The sequence below is a fragment of the Notechis scutatus genome, chromosome 1, assembly GCF_049901735.1.
Source record: "Notechis scutatus isolate UNSWTSFEM ecotype Mainland chromosome 1, rNotScu1.2, whole genome shotgun sequence".
In the NCBI taxonomy this organism is placed as follows: domain Eukaryota; kingdom Metazoa; phylum Chordata; class Lepidosauria; order Squamata; family Elapidae; genus Notechis; species Notechis scutatus.
In genome coordinates, this window is record NC_142009.1 from 239116489 (window position 1) to 239134349 (window position 17861).

At 41.0% G+C, this 17861-nt stretch overlaps 1 protein-coding gene across 3 annotated transcripts in view; it reads right to left on the reverse strand.

Annotated features, from left to right (window-relative positions):
- Positions 1-5908: 5908 nt before the first annotated feature.
- DUSP8 (dual specificity phosphatase 8) overlaps positions 5909-17861 on the reverse strand; it is a 128666-nt gene continuing 116713 nt past the window's right edge. For all 3 annotated transcript variants that reach the window (XM_087950768.1, XM_026668247.2, XM_087950778.1), the window contains 3 exons: positions 16618-16777; positions 14233-14356; positions 5909-13422 (listed from right to left, as the gene is read on the reverse strand). In XM_087950768.1, the coding sequence (XP_087806894.1) occupies positions 12312-13422; positions 14233-14356; positions 16618-16777 (1395 nt within the window). In that variant the 3' untranslated portion in view covers positions 5909-12311. The remainder of the gene's footprint in view (positions 13423-14232; positions 14357-16617; positions 16778-17861) is intronic.

Genomic DNA, 17861 nt, shown 5'->3' on the forward strand with positions numbered 1-17861 from the left:
GAAGTGCTGTATGCATATGTGTTGGTGCAGGCAATCCTGAAGCCCCACAACCAGAAAGACCTTCGACTGTGGGACAGAGTTGAACGAATCTTTCTTTCAAGGCTTGTTAAAGGCCACCCAGATTGCTTCGTTCAGGCAACTCAAATCTCCTCTGCTTTGGCAGAAGAAACCAAGTTGCCTCCATGATGGGAATTGCTTTACTATCAGCTGGTTGAGGTTGACCAGATCAGAAAACAGACTCCAAAAGAAGATTTAGGCCAAACTTATTGAGATAAGTATTGTAGAAAAAAAATACCCATTTCCCTTCTGTCTTCCTTTCCTTTCAGAATCAAGCTGAATCTCTTCCTAACCTTTTCCTATTTTTCCTGGGGCTTAAAACATGCTTTCACACATCTATATATATAAAAGTGAAATTCCACTCACGCATCATCACAAAATCTCCAGAACCGTAAAGCCTACAAACTTGAAATTTGGCAGGTATGTTCCTCTTGGCTTCTAGGTGCTCACTAAGAAAGGATTTTCAAAATGACCATCAGAGCATTAGTATTTCGTATATTATTATTAACACGCTCTGATGGTAAGGAATTCTACTCCCCCTCCCCACCTGAAAAAAAATAGGTCCCAAATGCAAAACACAAGCAGAGGAGAGGAGTTTCAGTTTCAGTTTTAGTCTCAGGGCAGCAACCAGCTTTAGTACAGAACAGTTGGGCTAAGTCACACCCAGGCTCCTTTCTGTCTTCTTCTTGCTGACACAGCAAATACTGTTTCAGTTTCCAAACAGCCCTCAATTCTCTCACAAACTGACAGGATGCTAGCCAGATGAATACCAATGGATGCTGGTAGGCAGAGGCAGATTTTTTTTCTCCTTATTTTCCTCCCCCAAAATTAATTTCTGTCTTATACTCCAGAGTGTCTTGCCCGATCACATAATTTGTAGTATTATAATAACTGTCTCTGAATAGTTTCCCCAAGATCTGTGGCTGTGCATTTATTGAAGCAAATCTAAATTGTTTATCAGAGGCCTAATGCGTGATTTGCAGAATAACCATTTATTTATGTAATGCGTATTTTGGGATATCTGGATTGGGAGGGTTAGGACTGAATCATTCTTATCAGAGTTGGTAAACGCTTGATGGCTATTCGTAATGTGTATTACTGGCTGCCCTACACTGAGTGGTCTGTTATTGGTATGAAAAGTGGCAGAAAAGGTCTAATAAAACTGGTGCCTTCAGAGTCGTTTATATGCTGAGATGAGGAAATATGACTTTCTTCAACTGGCTCACTGCAGCTACTCAACTGGTTGCCCTCTCTTAAGTGATCACAGCACAATTTGAATGAAGCTGGGTGAGATTTTATACTGGCAGGTTCCCATGGAGGCGCAATTTAAATAAATAGATCACAGCCTATTTCAGCAGCTTCTATATTTAGCACAAGAACACTTATTTATAGGATTGGTGGCCATTCTGCATCAATAAAAAGCAAAGGACTAGAAAAAGAATGGTTGAAAACGCATGGAAAGAGAACTTCTAAAAGTTGCAAAAATTCATCAACATGGATGTATTACGTTTGCGATTTCCCTTCAAACTGCTGAAGTTTTATGAAGCTCAAATGATCCATTGTTGAAGAGATTCCTTGATTAAATTAAAGAAGCAAAGATGCTCCTTGACTGAAAGAACTACATAGCCTGGCATTGTCCAGGGACTTTTACCTCGAATGTACTAGCTTTCTGTGGCAGAATGTTAAAATATAGTATCTCCTGAGCCCCAAAATCATTGGTCCAGGGGTGGGATTCAACTGGTGTTACTACCGGTTCGGTCAGAGTGCGTTTTCCATGTGCTGTGCGTGCATGTAAAAAAATTGTAAACAACATCAGCTGTGCCACCCGCTGCAGGTGCACAGCGTTTGAAAATCCTCTTCTTTCCTGCTTTTTCAACCTCAGCTGTGCTGCGCAAAGCAGCTGAGGTTGAAAAAGCAGGAAATAAAGGACAGTCAAGAGCCCGGGAGGGCAGGTTGGACAAACAGATGACCAAAACGTCATTATACCGAACTGGTTTGGTATCTGCTACTCTTCAGAGCTACCGGTTCTATAGAACCGGGCTGAACCGGTAGCATCCCACCCCTGCATTGGTCCCTTTTAACACTATTTTTCTGTATCATGCTCATTTTTATATTTTATGATCCATTGCAAAGGACACTGGGAAACAAAGTCTACATTTCCAATTAGAATGACAGCACTTTACCACAGATACAAGTGATTTGAAATGAACATAATTTTTTTGCCTCTGAGGGTGGTTGTTTTTTTTTTTTTTTTGATAAAATTGAAAATGAAAAGATTTGTCCTACAAATTTTCTGAAGATTTGATTCATTCTTGACTGATTTAGATGTCCAAGTGTTCCATACAAATTCTTTTAGAAATGCCATTTATGCTTAACCTTACTATTATCTAGTGATCACCTAAGGAGTTTCTGTACATTTTTCTTAGATATTTAATTGAAGAGAAGAAGCCAAGGGGATTGCAGATTCAAGAGATGATAGCGTAATAAAAGGAAACGTCTCTTACAAATCCAGTTTTTGGCTATTTTATAGTAAGTGAGGTACAATCCATATAGAATAAAAACACAGCCCATACAGGAAAAAAACTGAAAAAAATTAGTGAAATTCATTGTCTTTTTCTTCAAAAAATAAAATCAAAATAAAATCAAAAGTAATTTCTTACTCTTCTATAATTTTCTTTAACCAGTTCCTCATTAGAAAATAGGTGACAACTGCAGAATTCTGCGTTTTTTTAGAATAAATTTCCCTGGGCTCAAACTTCTGAATAGGCACAGTTAAGAACTCTTCGGAGCCTCCTTCCATGAATTACATTCATAAAGTCCAAAAACATTTAAAATAGATAAGCAGATTTCAACTTTCAGATAGGAGCACTCTTCTTCAATTTGTGATGCTTCGCCACTAGCAGTCGGAAGGCTGTTCTTCTCAAGGGATCCCCCCCCTTCTTTGAACCTTGTCCAACTTTGCAAATAGGTATAAACAGGCAAGTCTTGAGGAAGCAGTCTGGAAGAACTGCTTGGCTAAGAACAGTACTTACTTAGGCTGTTGATTTGAGCTCCAAGCTTGGCAATTTGGTTGCAAACCAAATTTGTCACCATTCGAGGAGACATCGTCAGTGCGTTTTGAATTGTGCTTGTCTGTCAGAAGACAGGTCTTTAAATACCTTTTTATGAGATGCAAATTAGTCTGAATGTTGTTTGTTCGGATATTTTAGAATGCAGTACTGCAAGCTACATCCGCTGCCTGCTGGTTGCCTGCAATTTGGCAGTTCGAAACTCGCCAGGCTCAAGCTTGACTCAGCCTTCCATCCTTCTGAGGTTGGTAAAATGAAGACCAGGATTGTTGGGGGCAATAGGCTGACTCTGTAAACTGCTTAGAGCGGGCTGTAAAGCACTGTGAAGTGGTATATAAGTCTAAGTGCTGTTGCTATTTCTGAGTCCTGCTTTGATTTCGGATTGTTTGATTGGCTGGTTGTGGTTGCTGGGCTGTAGTTAAGGACCATCTGTGTGATGCAGATTAGGATTAGAATTGTTATTTTTTGTGAGCTGATGGGTTATAATTTTGTTGCTGCATAGTGGGGTGCCTGTTTGTTCATTTCAAATGCTACCTTTGGGATCGTGGTTGATGCAGTCCTTTCGCTCTCAGTTCTTGCCAGAGGAGGAGGGTCAAAATATTGGCCAATCAGCATTCTACCGTTTGTGGCAGGCATTGATCAAAGCACTGTTGGATGCTTTTGTGTCAGGCATTTCAAGGCTTTTACCTCCCCATCTCCTTTTAGTGCACTTTTGTCTTGAGCAAAATATGCTTTTCTCACAACTTTGGCAAAGGTTCACTGACAATCAGCCCCAGAATCCTGATTCTAAATTTGATTCCTCATCAATGGATCAAATTTGTCAAGAATAATGGCAATATACTGTATGTACATCATTTCTTGTGGTTTTCTAAAGGCACAATTGCCAAGTTGAACATTGATTTGCTGTTGAGATGTGGTCTTGCTGCCTTTGCTATTATTAGAATTGTTGTTGCATTGTCTATTTACATTTCCAAGCATAATTCAAGCTGCATCGTTAGGCCACTGGGGAGAAAAAAGGTTGTTTGCTTGTTGGCATCCTCTACAACAATTGAGATAGCAATTTAGGAAGAAATTTTGTGACCCACAATAGCACTACCAATAGTACTTAGACTATTTACACCAAGACAAATTCCTTGTGTGTCCAATCACACTTGGCCAATAAAGTATTGTATTGTATTGTATTGTATTGTAATTCTATTCTATTTATGGCTTCTCTGGGAGATGACCAGGCTGAGTCCAAGGGAGAGGTCAAACATGTCATAAGTCACGAGTCCCTGCATGCCCACAATACATCTAAGCCCAGCCCACCTTTAATGCCTGTCTTATCTCCTGTGCATTTCCCTTGACTGCCAGTTGGTCAGATATTTGTAGAGAGCTTAAGCTTGCAATAAATCTTTATACTCATTTGAACTGCCTGAATCTCCTGATTTCCCCAGTGCTTGACAGCTTCACAGTGCTTTTACAGCCCTCTCTTAAGTGGTTTACAGAGCCAGCATACTGCCCCCAACAATATTGGTCCTCATTTTACCAACCTCAGAAGGATGGAAGGCTGAGTCAAACTTGAGCCAGTGAGGATCGAACTGCTGGCATTGGCAGAGTTACTCTGCAATACTGCATTCCAATCACTTTGCCGCTATGGCTCTTCCTATGCTTCTTGTAGTTCCAGCCAGTGATAATGGTAGACCTAGCCCAAGACCTCTATTTCGTGATATGCCTCAAAGGTCCTTCCTCTCCCTACTTTTCAACACCTATGTGAAACCCCTGGGAGAAGGAATTTATCAGCACAGTGCTCAGTATATTCTGGCAATGTGCTGCTGATACCCACCCCAAGACTGAGCAAGCAATGTGGTAGGCATTTGTCTCAGTGCCTGGCAACGGTCAGGGTTTAAATGAGGAAGAAGAGGCTCCATCTGAATTCCTCTAAGGTGGAGTGGCCCTTGGTTTGAAGCATGAACAATTCCAAGAAACTACCATTTATCTTAGAATGAAGATATTCTACCCTGTTCAGAGATGGTCTGCAATTTGGAATTCTTCAAGACTCACAGGGCAGGCCCTGCTTTAAATTCAGGCAACAGATGTAGCTAGGAGGGTCTTATTCTCAGACTGGAAGACTATTGGTCATGGTCATTTACACCCCTGGTCACCTCCTGCTCTGATTATTGTAACATGTTCAAGGTGCAGGTGCCCTTGAAGAACATCTGGAAGCTGGTACAGAATGTGGTGGCCCAGGTAGATCTCAACATTCTCCAGATCACATACCTGCAAGACCGTAATGTGTCAGGAAAGTGACCTATTTCAATTACCAGCCACATTTTGTGGGCCTCTCTCCCAGATCTTCAATCTGTCTCATCTCCCTCTCCCCTAAACTTTAGGAAACTCATAAAGACGTTTTTTTTCTTCTGGCTGGCAAAGGAAGAGGCTGCTTTATAATATGCGGGTGGGGCCTCCAATGTGCATGGTTTATTTATATCGATTTTGGTTTTTATGCATTTGTTGTTAACTGCCACTCTGCCTCTAAGACTGACATACGAGTATAGCAAATAATGTTGTATGTGTGTAGACAAATGTAGACATATCAGATTAATTCAGTTCTGAAACAGTTTCCTCCATGTATACGTGTTGAGATAGTCCATTAAAAAAATAATAATAAGGCCATGTCTTTTTTACTTGATTCTGTGGGTGAACATTTAGATTTTAATAGAAACAGTGGCAACCACAAAGTAGATCCCATATGTCTGAAATTTGTTGACCCCTTAACAAAAAAGCAAAATTGACACTGACTGTTAAAACATCTATCAGGAATTTATTACAACACATTGTTCCCAAATACAAAAGAAAGGAAAAGAAAGAGAGGGTAAAAAGCACTGCTGTTTACAGCCTTCGGTAATAAATAAATAAAATCAATGCAGGGGCAACATCCAATGTCAGCATTCCTTTAGCAGGCAGAAGGGACTGTAAGTTTGGTTATCACGAGAGAAGGAAGGGGACAAACTCACAGACCAAATGCAGTGTCATTTCCCCCCCCCCCACTTCACCCATCCTAGATGGTACTCAGAATTCATTCCCAGGACACACCGATCTCTATATCCAAATTTACATTCCTAGAGCAATCCTTGTTTATGAATCACCCCGAGAACCAAGTCTTCGTCTCTTGTTTGAGGATATCCACAGACTAAAGGTCTTCAGTTCTGTGCCTGTGTCAGAGGCTCAGCGTCTCGTCCTGTAGTCGCCTAATTCCCTGTTAATGTTTACAAGACAGAAGAACTTGCGGAATAAAAAATGTGGCTCCACAGACAAGAGGGACTCTGCGTATGTCACCTGAGAACGTTGAGTTAAGTCGGTTTCTCTATTCTTTCCAAAAGAATTCTGAGCAACAATAAATAAACACAACATATTGCAACAGAAAATTTGCACCTCCTCTCTGAAATCTCAAAACAATCCGATCAATGGCTATTCTACTGATTCCTACTGAGCACGGCTAGGAAAACATGTGGCAGATGGATGGTTAGGAAGGACTCAGACGTCCTTTGCTCACAGCTGTGTTTTGCAATACTGACTTTCATTGAGCAATAAAGGAAAAAACTGGGGTGTGTGTGTGATATCAGTCACCAAACACTTCCTAAGGACAGAGGAATCACCCCTGGGGGTTTCAGCCACTCCAGGTTTCTATGACAAATTTGGGAGGGACACTTGTTTTGGGTGCAAACCAGGCATAATTGCCTCAGTATACTGAAGAAGTCAGAGAGACTTGCCCATGACAATCAACTATATAGAAAACAGTTGCAGCTTTGAATTTTGTTGGAGCAATAATACTAAATACGTTAAATAAATATTCCATCGAAATCTATGTAACTTTTGAAGGAAATAGCCTGGGTCTTTCATGTTGATATCTGAACACTGTTAACATGAAAAAAAAAGTCCTCACTATCAGTATGGGAGCAGGCTCTGTATCTCTTCTATCCTGTCTAGTCTAACGTAATCACAATACTATGGTGGCAGAAAAGTCTATACTAACAAAATTGAATTTAATGGGGTTTTATTAAGGATTTGGAGACCAAATGCCTCCTTTTAATTGCTTTTGGCTTCCATGAAATGAATTTGTATGATGGCTATTGATACAGAATTGTCACCACACAGAATCATGACTTGAAAAGATGTTGGGAAATTAAAATTTTCTCCAGAGTGCAAACACGGTTGTTGAGTTCTTAGCACTCATCAAATTTTAATCCCAAGGATGGAGGAAATTCATTGCACTGAAATTAGCCTGCATTAGCTCTATGTCCACTTTCCCCCATCGAATACCATTCAGATAAGTAGGAATATAATTCCCCATCACAACACATTGGCTATAATAATTGTGGGTGCTGGGAATTGTAGTCCAGAAGAGGGAAACTACTGTCAGATGAAAAACAGGTGTTCTGAACCTCCCGATGCACTCTTTGCTTATCTTAAATCATGTTCAAGCTTTTATCTTTCCCCCTTCAGTGGATCTAGGGAAGCTTCAGTGTCTGGCAGAGTTTTTAAGAAAACACGATACCCCTGAGAGAAGGACTTCTCCACCTTTGTCTGTGCACTATTTGGCAATCATACCTGCCACAGTATTGACCAGCCTTTGCATACAGTTGGAATCAGAGAAAGCAGAGGGCAGGCGGAGAAGGGAAAAGCCCATATATATTCACAACAGAGAAACGAAGATCAACATACATAGAAGCAAAATTACATAATAATATAATAATAAATACTTAAATCTATAATACATTGCAATTACAACATTGATAGCTTATTATCATTAGCATTAGGATCCAGAGGAAAGTAGGACAGATATCCTTTTAAGGGATTGGCATCCAGTAGAGGAGACATGAAAAACGGCACATGGGATACAAGAAACGAAGAGGACAGAAATAATAAATAAAACCACAACGGACACATGATAAAACATGGCAGAAGAGTGAAGAGTCACAGCAAAGCCTTCAAAACAAAGCTAACAAAACTTTTTATCACAGAGGTGGGTGGGAAAGGTGCTGCAGGCCAGAAAAATCCCTATATAAGACCGAGGATGTTAGATAATTTTTGTACCTGGTGTGAAGTTAAAGTGATGTCTCTCTCTCTCTCTCCCTCTCTTCACATTCTGCAGACGGAGAATTAGCAGCAAGACAATGATACTGTTAAAGAGTCAGCTGCCTCCAAACGAACTGCTTTATGGTTCTCAACCTAGCCTTGGTTAGCAATATATTCTCATGACCTTATTTCTTCTACAAATATCGAGCCTTATGTGGCTTTGGGTTATATTTGAGAAAAATCAGCACTGGCATTCTATTCAAGTGCAAGCTTAAAAGATCTTGGCATCTTGAAAAGTATGTTATTTCAGAGTGATACAGGCATTTGGTATTTCTGCCGTTATCCCAATTGTTCATTTGTTTCAGCCTATCTGAAAATTCTTGGTGATACTTATGAATATTTCCCATAAGTATCGATGAGAGGAATCTAGAGGCACCTAATCCCAGCTCATCAAACCTAACTGGTTAGTGCGAATTCTACTTTAATCAAACTTTTACAAGATCAAAAATTCCTAAGGTGGAACTTTTCACCTGCACTTCTGATGCAAGCTCCCAGGTGAAATGAGGAATTTGATCTTTTAGCATCTGTGGATACTGTACAAAACCAGACTCCAAGAAAGCTGCAGCAGAATAGGTCATCTTGCTTTCAGCATAACAATTCAACAATTTTTTTTTTAAAAAAGAAAATTATACTGCCAGTGTGAGAACCTAATTGCAACCTCTCCAGTCCCACTGTCCAATGCCCCTCTGCATATTACTTGCAAAATAGCATGCAGGTCCACATAAGTCACTCCCGAGCTTGCAGCATCTAATCTGAACAGACAGTGGTAAAATAAATACAATGAGGATCTCTCTACTTTGTATCTTGGCAAAGTAGACAGCAATTACTACGGTCAGGAAACAGACAACCTGATGCTAGAACATGTTATTGCTGCTCCCCTGTGGTTTGCAAAGTCTGAACCTGAGATTGTTATTTTTGTCTTGTGTATTTAAAAAAAAATACAGCTGAACAAGAAAATGGGAAAAGAAATGCACTAAAAGTTTTTTTTTTTTTTTTCATTTTAAAAGCTACACAAACAACCCTGAGGTATTGGCTCAAAAAAAAAAAAAAAAAGTCAGCACGTGATAACGAAAGAAGCAAATGCAAAATCAGATACACAAAGAAGAAAATGTGCTTTCAGGGAGACAGTTCTGTGCCTTTATTTTAAATAGATGAGCACCCCCTGTGGTGCATCCGGGTCATGAACTGAGCTGAATCCTTTGCTGCTCCCCACAAATACGTCCAGAGTAGCCAATAATGAAAATGTGCAACATCCTTCCCACTCTTGTGTTTCGACTGGGATCGTACACTTGTGGCCAACTATTATCTTGACATGCGTGTTCATTTGCTTGCCCCAAAGTTCTGTTTTGTACCTATTCAAGGCAATGTAAACAACATGGCGCTCTGAAATAGAGGCCTTTGACAAATATTTCATACAACACTGGGACTGTAACATTTACCAGGTTAAAGCAGCTCACTTCCATGGAGAACTTCCACACAAGTCCCAAGGGAGTGACCCACTGAGGGCAAAACCCTCTGCTTGGTTGAGCTCATCTACACAGTCAGTGGCTTACAAATAATCTCACCTACTCCTCCGGAAAACCAGCGGTGTAGTAGTATTTCTCAAACAATCTTCTCCATCAGAAACACATTTGGATCTGCCTACTGTTCAGTAACGTGAAACCCATTCGCCCCCCTTATCTAGCCCTACTATCAAGTTGATTGAATGGTGTGTTTCTACCAGTCAGCGATGATCTATTTTACATTTGTCATTTTATTAGCATAGTTTAACAACTGGGAAGAGGTCCAATTATCTACTCGTGGTGTGAAAAAAATCCTGAGCTGGCTATGGCCTCTTCTGATTTAAGATATACATCTTTTAAAAGGTGCCAGAGAAACCTTTCCTCCCTAAGAAGGAAAGTGTTACCTGCAGAAGAACTTTCATCCAAATTACTTCCCAGTGACTTACTTAGATCAAACTTTCAAAACTAGTTTTCTTGTCTCTGTCATCGACACCAGTCTTTTAAATTCAAGACAAAATGTCGGATCAAACTGAAGTTCTTAATAACATTCTATAGACTTAGAAGACAGATGATGAAAACTGAATTTGGGATGGGCTGGCAAGTGCTTTCACATTACGTCTAAAGTATTCTTTATCCTTTCTAGAACTTCATTTCTTGAAAGGCTGTTCACTTTGATGACCTGCTAAGAAGTGAACGTTGTCTTTGGACTGTTTGCTCGCTGACTGATTTGCATTCACTGAGAAATCCCTGATTGATGGTGAATGAATACTTAGAGGAGACAAGAGATTTTGGATGGTGAACTGAAGCTAAAATGTCGGTTCTTGCAGTAGTAAAAAGACACTGCCTCCTGGCAGCTTCCCTAAAATAGGCCTGAGGATATTTAAATATATTTTTACTCTAGTACCACAACATAATTTATTCAACATTTCCATGGTCTTAGTTCTCCAAAATTCTCTTCCACCTCCATCTGCCTTCCACAGATGCTGGGTTTAACATTGTTTGAACAAGAGGAGCCATTCAGAGTAGCCTGCTTTTGGGTTTAAGAGCCCACCAGTTCTCCTAAGTCAATGAGAAATTAAATTAAATACTCTGGCCTTCTGAAAAGCTCTTCCCATCACCACCCCAGGTTTAGATCTAATGTACTCCCTTTACAGACAGCACATATTTAATGGAATATATAGCTCCTATGCAGTCTGCACCCTTCCTACTCAAGGTACCCTTTTTTCTTATGGCTAAGCCTACTCTTACAGCCACAACTCTTATTATTTATCCCCTGCTCAGACCCAGGAAGGAGAAGGTTTTATGGCTTTGATTGCAAGGTGTGATAGAACAAGGAAACTAAAGAAGTATTAAGAATAATTCCTGGCTCAGTTTGAGTTAAAAGATTTTCTCACTTTTTAAAAAAATAAAAAGCAGATGCCCATATACACACCCACACACCCACGCAACACACACACCTTTTATCTCTTTTGGGGGTGTCTCCACCACTGATGCAAGCCATTGAAGGAGCCACAGGCCTAAGGTATTGCTTTGAAACTTGTGTTTCCGATTTAAATACCATATACATAAAAACAGAGCTGAAGTGCTGCCCCTACATTGTCTGAAAATCATTGCCAGAATGAACAGCTTCAAATAAATTAGAAAGAAAAGTCAAAAATTATTTGTCTCAATAAAAACTGTAGTAAAACCTTTAAACTTTTTTTCTTTGTGTTTTGTTTTTCTCTCTTTTATATTATATATAACATATATTTATATATGTATAGGACTGCTGAACAGCAGCTTTAAAGAATACTAGCCAGAGAAACACAAAGGCCCATGCTCAGTCTAGGAAGAGGGGAGCCTCGGAAAAGAAACCTCTCCAGGTTTCTACACCTGAATTTCAGCCACCAATATATTGTCCAATATCCTGATGGAATAGAAAAGGAAATGCCCCAGCTGTAATGGAAATGGATAGGCAAAATCTCAATTACTTCCTATAAGTTAGATAGGAATGTACTCATTATAATTAGTAATAATACACTCTTCAAAGAAAAGAACCTGCTTCCCTTTAACTCTTTAACTGAAAATCTGCGGATTGAAGAGCAACCATTTTCCTCCAAGAAAACTTTCACCCCTCCCGAGCTTCAATTTCGCCTTAGTTTCTCTTTCAACCCCATTGTAGGACACATGCATCAGCTCTCCCGTTCCCTCTGAAAGGGAAGAGAAAGCACCCTTTGCATGCAAAAGGAAAGAACCCACTATTTAAAGAGTTAATATACTCTCCACCTACCCAAGAAAGGGAATGTGACTGTGGTTTGTCATGGTGGTGGAGGTAGGAACCAAAGGAGGCACTAAGCATGCACCGTTATGTTTCTTGACTTCAGATTCCTTTAGCTTTGCCTTCGTTTTAGCGGATATGCCCTTTGAAAATGCACACGGGCATTGAAAAAAAATGCTCCTACACCCACATCCTCCTTCTCCTCTGTTAAATATGTTGCCCAACTTCCTCCTCGTCCCTACCTCTCCTTTCTCCCTCCCACACCCCCAGATGCACCCACACTTGCTCTCAAATCTCATACAGTGAAATTCAGGAAACCTCTATGATCTCCATGCTGCCTGAAAAGCTAGACTGTTTGCTAATTTTGCCCAGGTCTTCCCGGGATCTGCTTTCTGACAAGGTTTCTTCAAATTCCATTTGGCAGCTCCTCCTTTTGAATTGCTTCTCAGGCATGGTGTCCTCGTGCCAGCTATGCCGCACCTCTCGCTGCTCCCCTCGTTGCTTGTCCCTCAGTCTGATCTCACAGCTTGCCTGGATTGTGCTGCAGCTGAATGAGGAGTAGGTGGTGGTGCTGGCAAAGAGAGTCCCACCCCCGCCGCCCGCTGCCGAGTCTGTGCCGAAGTACCAGGAGTTCTCCGAAGAAGGCGTGCTCAGGGATTCCACGTGCATCCCCCAAGTGCCAGCATTGGAGGGGGTGGTGGCTGGCTGGGCCATCTGCTGCCCTACATTGGGAAGGCTCAGCCGAAGGGTCTGCTTGAGATTGTCCTCCATGCTGGTGCTTTTGTGCATGGCACACATCCCACTGAAATTAAGGCTCAGACCATGGGCAGGGGAGCCAGCTTGGTGTCTGTGCTTCCGCCGTTGTCGTACTTTGGCCTCTAGAATGAAGTCGGGTCCGCTGGGCCAGTCAGAACCATCTGGAAGGGGAGAGAACTGACACGTACCATTGGGACTTGAAGGGCTGTCCAACTTACAAAGCTTGGGAGTTTCCCCTACTTCAGTAGGAACCGGGATCTCCTGCCTTTGGGTAGGACAGTAGGCTGACTTGATGTCTAGAGAAAAAGACCGCTTTAGTCGGTTGGTGTCTTGGATGCGATCAGAAGATAAATGCAGCCCATTGAGTCCTTGCTGCAATGCCATCGGTGAGACAACCTTTGAAATTCCTAGTGATCGCTCTGAGTCAATGGAGGATGTTTCCATGATTGTGCTTTTTAATATCTCCTCAGTCTTTTCCGAGAGAGACAGAGTCTGGGGTCTGTTACCTTCACAAGTCTCGAAGTATTCTTGCTGGGGTTCCACTTCCCCTTTCTCTCCTTGGGCCTTCAAAGCCTTGAGTAGCTTCAAACTTCTCTCATACTCTAGGAGTTGACCTAAGAAGTTGAAATTGGGTGATATGGAGGGACGTCTGTCTTTGACAAACCTGTCGGGGCAAGCAAAGGGCCATGATTAGTACATGGCATTTTCTTATTTTCAATAAAGATATATTTTATAGATCCTGAAAGCATTACCAAGATTTTCAGCATCTAATAAGAAAGCCATGGTTGCAAAAGATTCTTAAAAATGCTATAATTCAAAGTAACACTAGAAACTAATTATATTCATCTTTCCCACATGCCCATGGCTTTAAAAAGTAGAGATATATTTAAGGATCTCTCCTTGTCCAATAGATGATCAATTGTTACCAAGTTCCACAAATTTCAAGAGTTCAGCAAGGTGGCTGTGTAATCTATATGGTGATTCCATACCCATACATAAGCCCTTTCTGTATACAGTATTAGTCCAGCACTCTATTTTTTGTGCAGTGTGCGCAGTTGTTTTTTTTTACTGTGAATCACAAAATGACTAAATTTACATGTGAATGGTCCCAAATGATCAAAGAGTGGGATCCAATCAGCAGGGGAAATTGAAGTGGCTACCACAAGCCTGACAATTACATAAATCAGCTTCTAAGCTGACACTAAGAAAGAATTAAGAATTAGAGCTTCACAAAAGACCATTCCCTCACTGGCATGATATTTATGGTATTGTTTCCTTTTCATGTGCGTCCACTTGGTTTTTTGTGGAAGGAACCTGTTGAGAAAAAAAAGCTTGACGCCAAAAATAGCTATTAAAAAAATAAAACCTGTGCTAAGGAGCTTTTGAGGATTGGATGGGAGAGAAGAACCAGCCAACCAATTATTCTCCTTGGAAAAGAAAAATAACCACCATCTTCTTCTGGAAATCCACCTACCTGTAGGCATCATCTGAAGACATGCCCATGGTCTTCATGATGTATGCAATGGCAATGGTGGCCGATCGGGAAATCCCTGCCAAGCAATGCACAATCACCTGGCAGCTAGAAACCTTGGCCTTATCTGCAGGACAAGAAGAGAATAGATCACTTCAAACACCGAAATCGTAAAGGCTACCAAGACTCATTTCAGATTTGGTGAAGTAAAGGCAGTACCAAGAAAGCTTATCTTACCAAATCTGAAATCTTAAAATGTGTCATAAATTTCTTTGTTGTTTTTGTTGCTACAGACTAACATGGCTGTCCTTTGGAGACCAGAAAGAAGAAGCAATAAATGTTATGAACAAGATATTTATCTCTGCACAAGTGGATGCTTTAAGTCAAAACTTGCTTTAACCTTGTTTTGATTAATTGAAGGGGCGGCAGGGGAGGGGGAGATGTTCATTCCTGTATCTGGAACACTATGGCATCGTCATTTGTGTATTGACATCCTTATGCAAATCCCACCGTTTGTATAGTAATGTCATTATATCAATTATGGACTGTTGCAAATGCCATTATATTAAGTTTCACTGGTCATACTGGTTACACAACTCTTGCGTTTAGCTTGTAGCAAGGAGAGGGAATCTGAGGATTTCAGACTATAGCTCTAATTAGACCAGCCAGCATGACCAGTAGTCTGAAATGAAAAAAAATGTTGTAATCGACTTGTATGTTCCCTATACTTTCCTTGCATAATGCAAATTTAAAATAATTTAAAGAAACCAAACAGGCAAATACTGCACCACTGAGCCACGGTGGTGCAGTGGTTAGAGTCCAGTACTGCAGTCTACTTCTGCTGACTGCCAGCTGTCTACAATTTGGCAGTTCAAATCTCACCAGGCTCAGGGATGACTCAGCCTTCCATCCTTCCAAGGTGGGTAAAATGAGGACCCAGATTGTTGGGGGCAATAGGCTGACTCTGTAAACCACTTAGAAAGGGCTATAAATCACTATAAAGCGGTATATACAGTAAGTCAAAGTGCTATTGCTACATCCTTCATCTCTTATGAAGGGGTGATTTGATTTTCAGAGCCTGGACTATGTCTGTCTATTTGACAATCTTTTGCAATAAATTATGTTGCTTTGACATGATAAAAACTACGGAATGAATAAAGCCTGGATTAAAAATCTGGGCACAGCATTCATTTATTTAAGCATAGCATCAACTAAATAAATCAACAAATATCAGCATTGTTTGGAAATGTTTCATTCATTCATTCATCCTTTAGATATTTTGGATGTCAACACTCCTAAATCCTAAAGGTCATCCTGGCTCTGAATTATGGGAGTTGATTCAATATTCCAGAAGATACCAGGATGGTGGGATGCAAATATTTTTACTACTGGTTCTGTAGGCATGGAGAGATGGGCATGGCCATGTGACAGGGTGGGCGTGGCTTTTTTGCACCCCCTGCACTCCATTTTTTTTGCCTCCTGGGCCCTCAGGGAAGCCTTCTGGGAGACCGTTTTTGCTCCCAGGAGGCTTCCCTGAGGCCCAGGAGTCCAAAAATGGAGCGCGGGGGGCGCTGAGCAGGCGCCACCACTCCCGTGCTCCATTGTTTTGCCTCCTGGGCCTCAGGGAAGCCTCCTGGGCAAAGCAGTAAGACAGTGAGAGGGATCCCAGCACAGCTGATCATCGGAACAGCTGATCATTGAGGAAAAAGAAAAAAGAAATACCAGTATCTGTTTTTTTACTACCGGTTCAGCCGAACAGTAACATTTTTTTACTAGTGGTTCACTTGAACCGGGCCGAACCAGTAGAATACCACCACTGATAAAGAGTGCTTTCACAGGCAATCTGAAACACTGCCTACATTCTATGTCTTAAGAAATAAATTATTTTTGTACATATTAACAAATACTATCTGAATAAGCTTGGCTGTTCTGAAGTTTAAAAAGCATATTCCTTGAAAGAGCAGTATTATCTCAAGTAGTCCTAATTGTTCCTCGGCGATATCCAGATTTACATTAATCTTGTCACCTGGGCATCAGCACCAGGAAATTGTTTTGTGCAAAAGGAGAAGGTCCACCTTCCAAGGGAAGACTGGTATTTTGCACACCGTAGATCACAGGTGGGGGAACTATGGCCCTTTTATGAGCTTTGGGTTTCAACTCCCAGAATTCCTGAACCAGCATGGAACTCTGGCAGTTGAAGCCCACAAGTCATAAAGGGGGCCGAGTTCCCCACCTCTACCATAGATCTTAAAATATAGGACCAATGGAACAGGAGATGGGGAACTGAGCAATTTGGTCATCATTCCAAAACCCTTTGCATCAACAGCTGAGACTCTGAAAAAAAACAAAAAACCTTCAAGAACTCTTTACCAATAAGACCGGCCTTACCGATGAACTCAATCGATTTATCCAGCCAAGGAAGCAGTTTCTCACAGTAATTGTCATTGACTGGAATGCGCATGAAGTGACTGTCACAGATGAAATCTGGCTTGGGACATGAATTGCTGGCATTGAGAACATAGCTGATTCCATTCTGGGTCATGAGATCCTGAAGGGGAAAAAAAAAGAGTTAAGTTATTTCATTTGTCATTCAGTGCAGTATCCTCTCTCCTATTCTTCCAGAGGTTCTGATTATGCTCTAGTTTTAAGAGGCAGTGGAAATCCAGAAGATCTTGAACTACAGTTCTCAGCAGCCACAGTCAGTATGGCCAAAGAGAAGGTTAGGAATTGCACTTCCGACAATGTTGGGAAGGTTACTGACTTTCCATTGCTGGACATTGTCCTCCTTTCTCTCTTGACTAGACTGCCTTCCATCAAGTTTTGTAGCCATAGAGGGTTTCTATGTATTTTAGCTGCCAGTTTAAAATAGTTGAGCAGCTTCTTGTCACAGCAAACAGCTGAACCTTCAATAACAACATTTTCAAACATTTGAAATGCCTTTACAGCATAAATTCCCAGTGGAATCAGATCCATGTACTTCTTATGTTTTCCAATGGGAAAGGAAAATAGGCCTGCACCATGTCTTCTAAGAGAGGAATGGGCTTTGGAAAAAGGCTACAAGACATTTCCATGGATTAAATCATAGGGCCTTAAGGTATTCCAAGTATTGCTTTGCTACAGTGAAGGAAAAACAAACAAACCAACTTAAATACATCATAGACGGTTCCTATGTTTCATGGGAAACATGATGTTCCTCTTGTTGAGTTTACCATTTTTCTCCTGTGCAATAAACCCTAACCTCAGATTCTAGGAGCCAGCCAAACTCCCAAGCTTACATTCTTAGAATTTTTTCATTCTTGTGTGTTTCTACTCCCTGTATAAAATGTTATTTTCTTCCTTTCTGCACCTCTAATTTAGACGCTTCCTCCCACCTCCCTCTGAGCAATACGCTACTGGCTCCCTCTGGCCTGGGATACATGCCCACTGATATTGTAATAATGACTTCTTTCTTATGCTTTCTTCCCTGCAGTCCTATCATAGCCAAAGCATTCTGGCACCTTTTGAAAGGACAGTGCAGCTCTCCCTCCCTCTCCTCCATTCCCTATGCTCATCTTTATGCATTCGGGGGCCCTTTCAAAGGATTTGTTTTCTTCTTCTTGCAGATGTAGGCTGCACTGCCTACACTCTCTGGC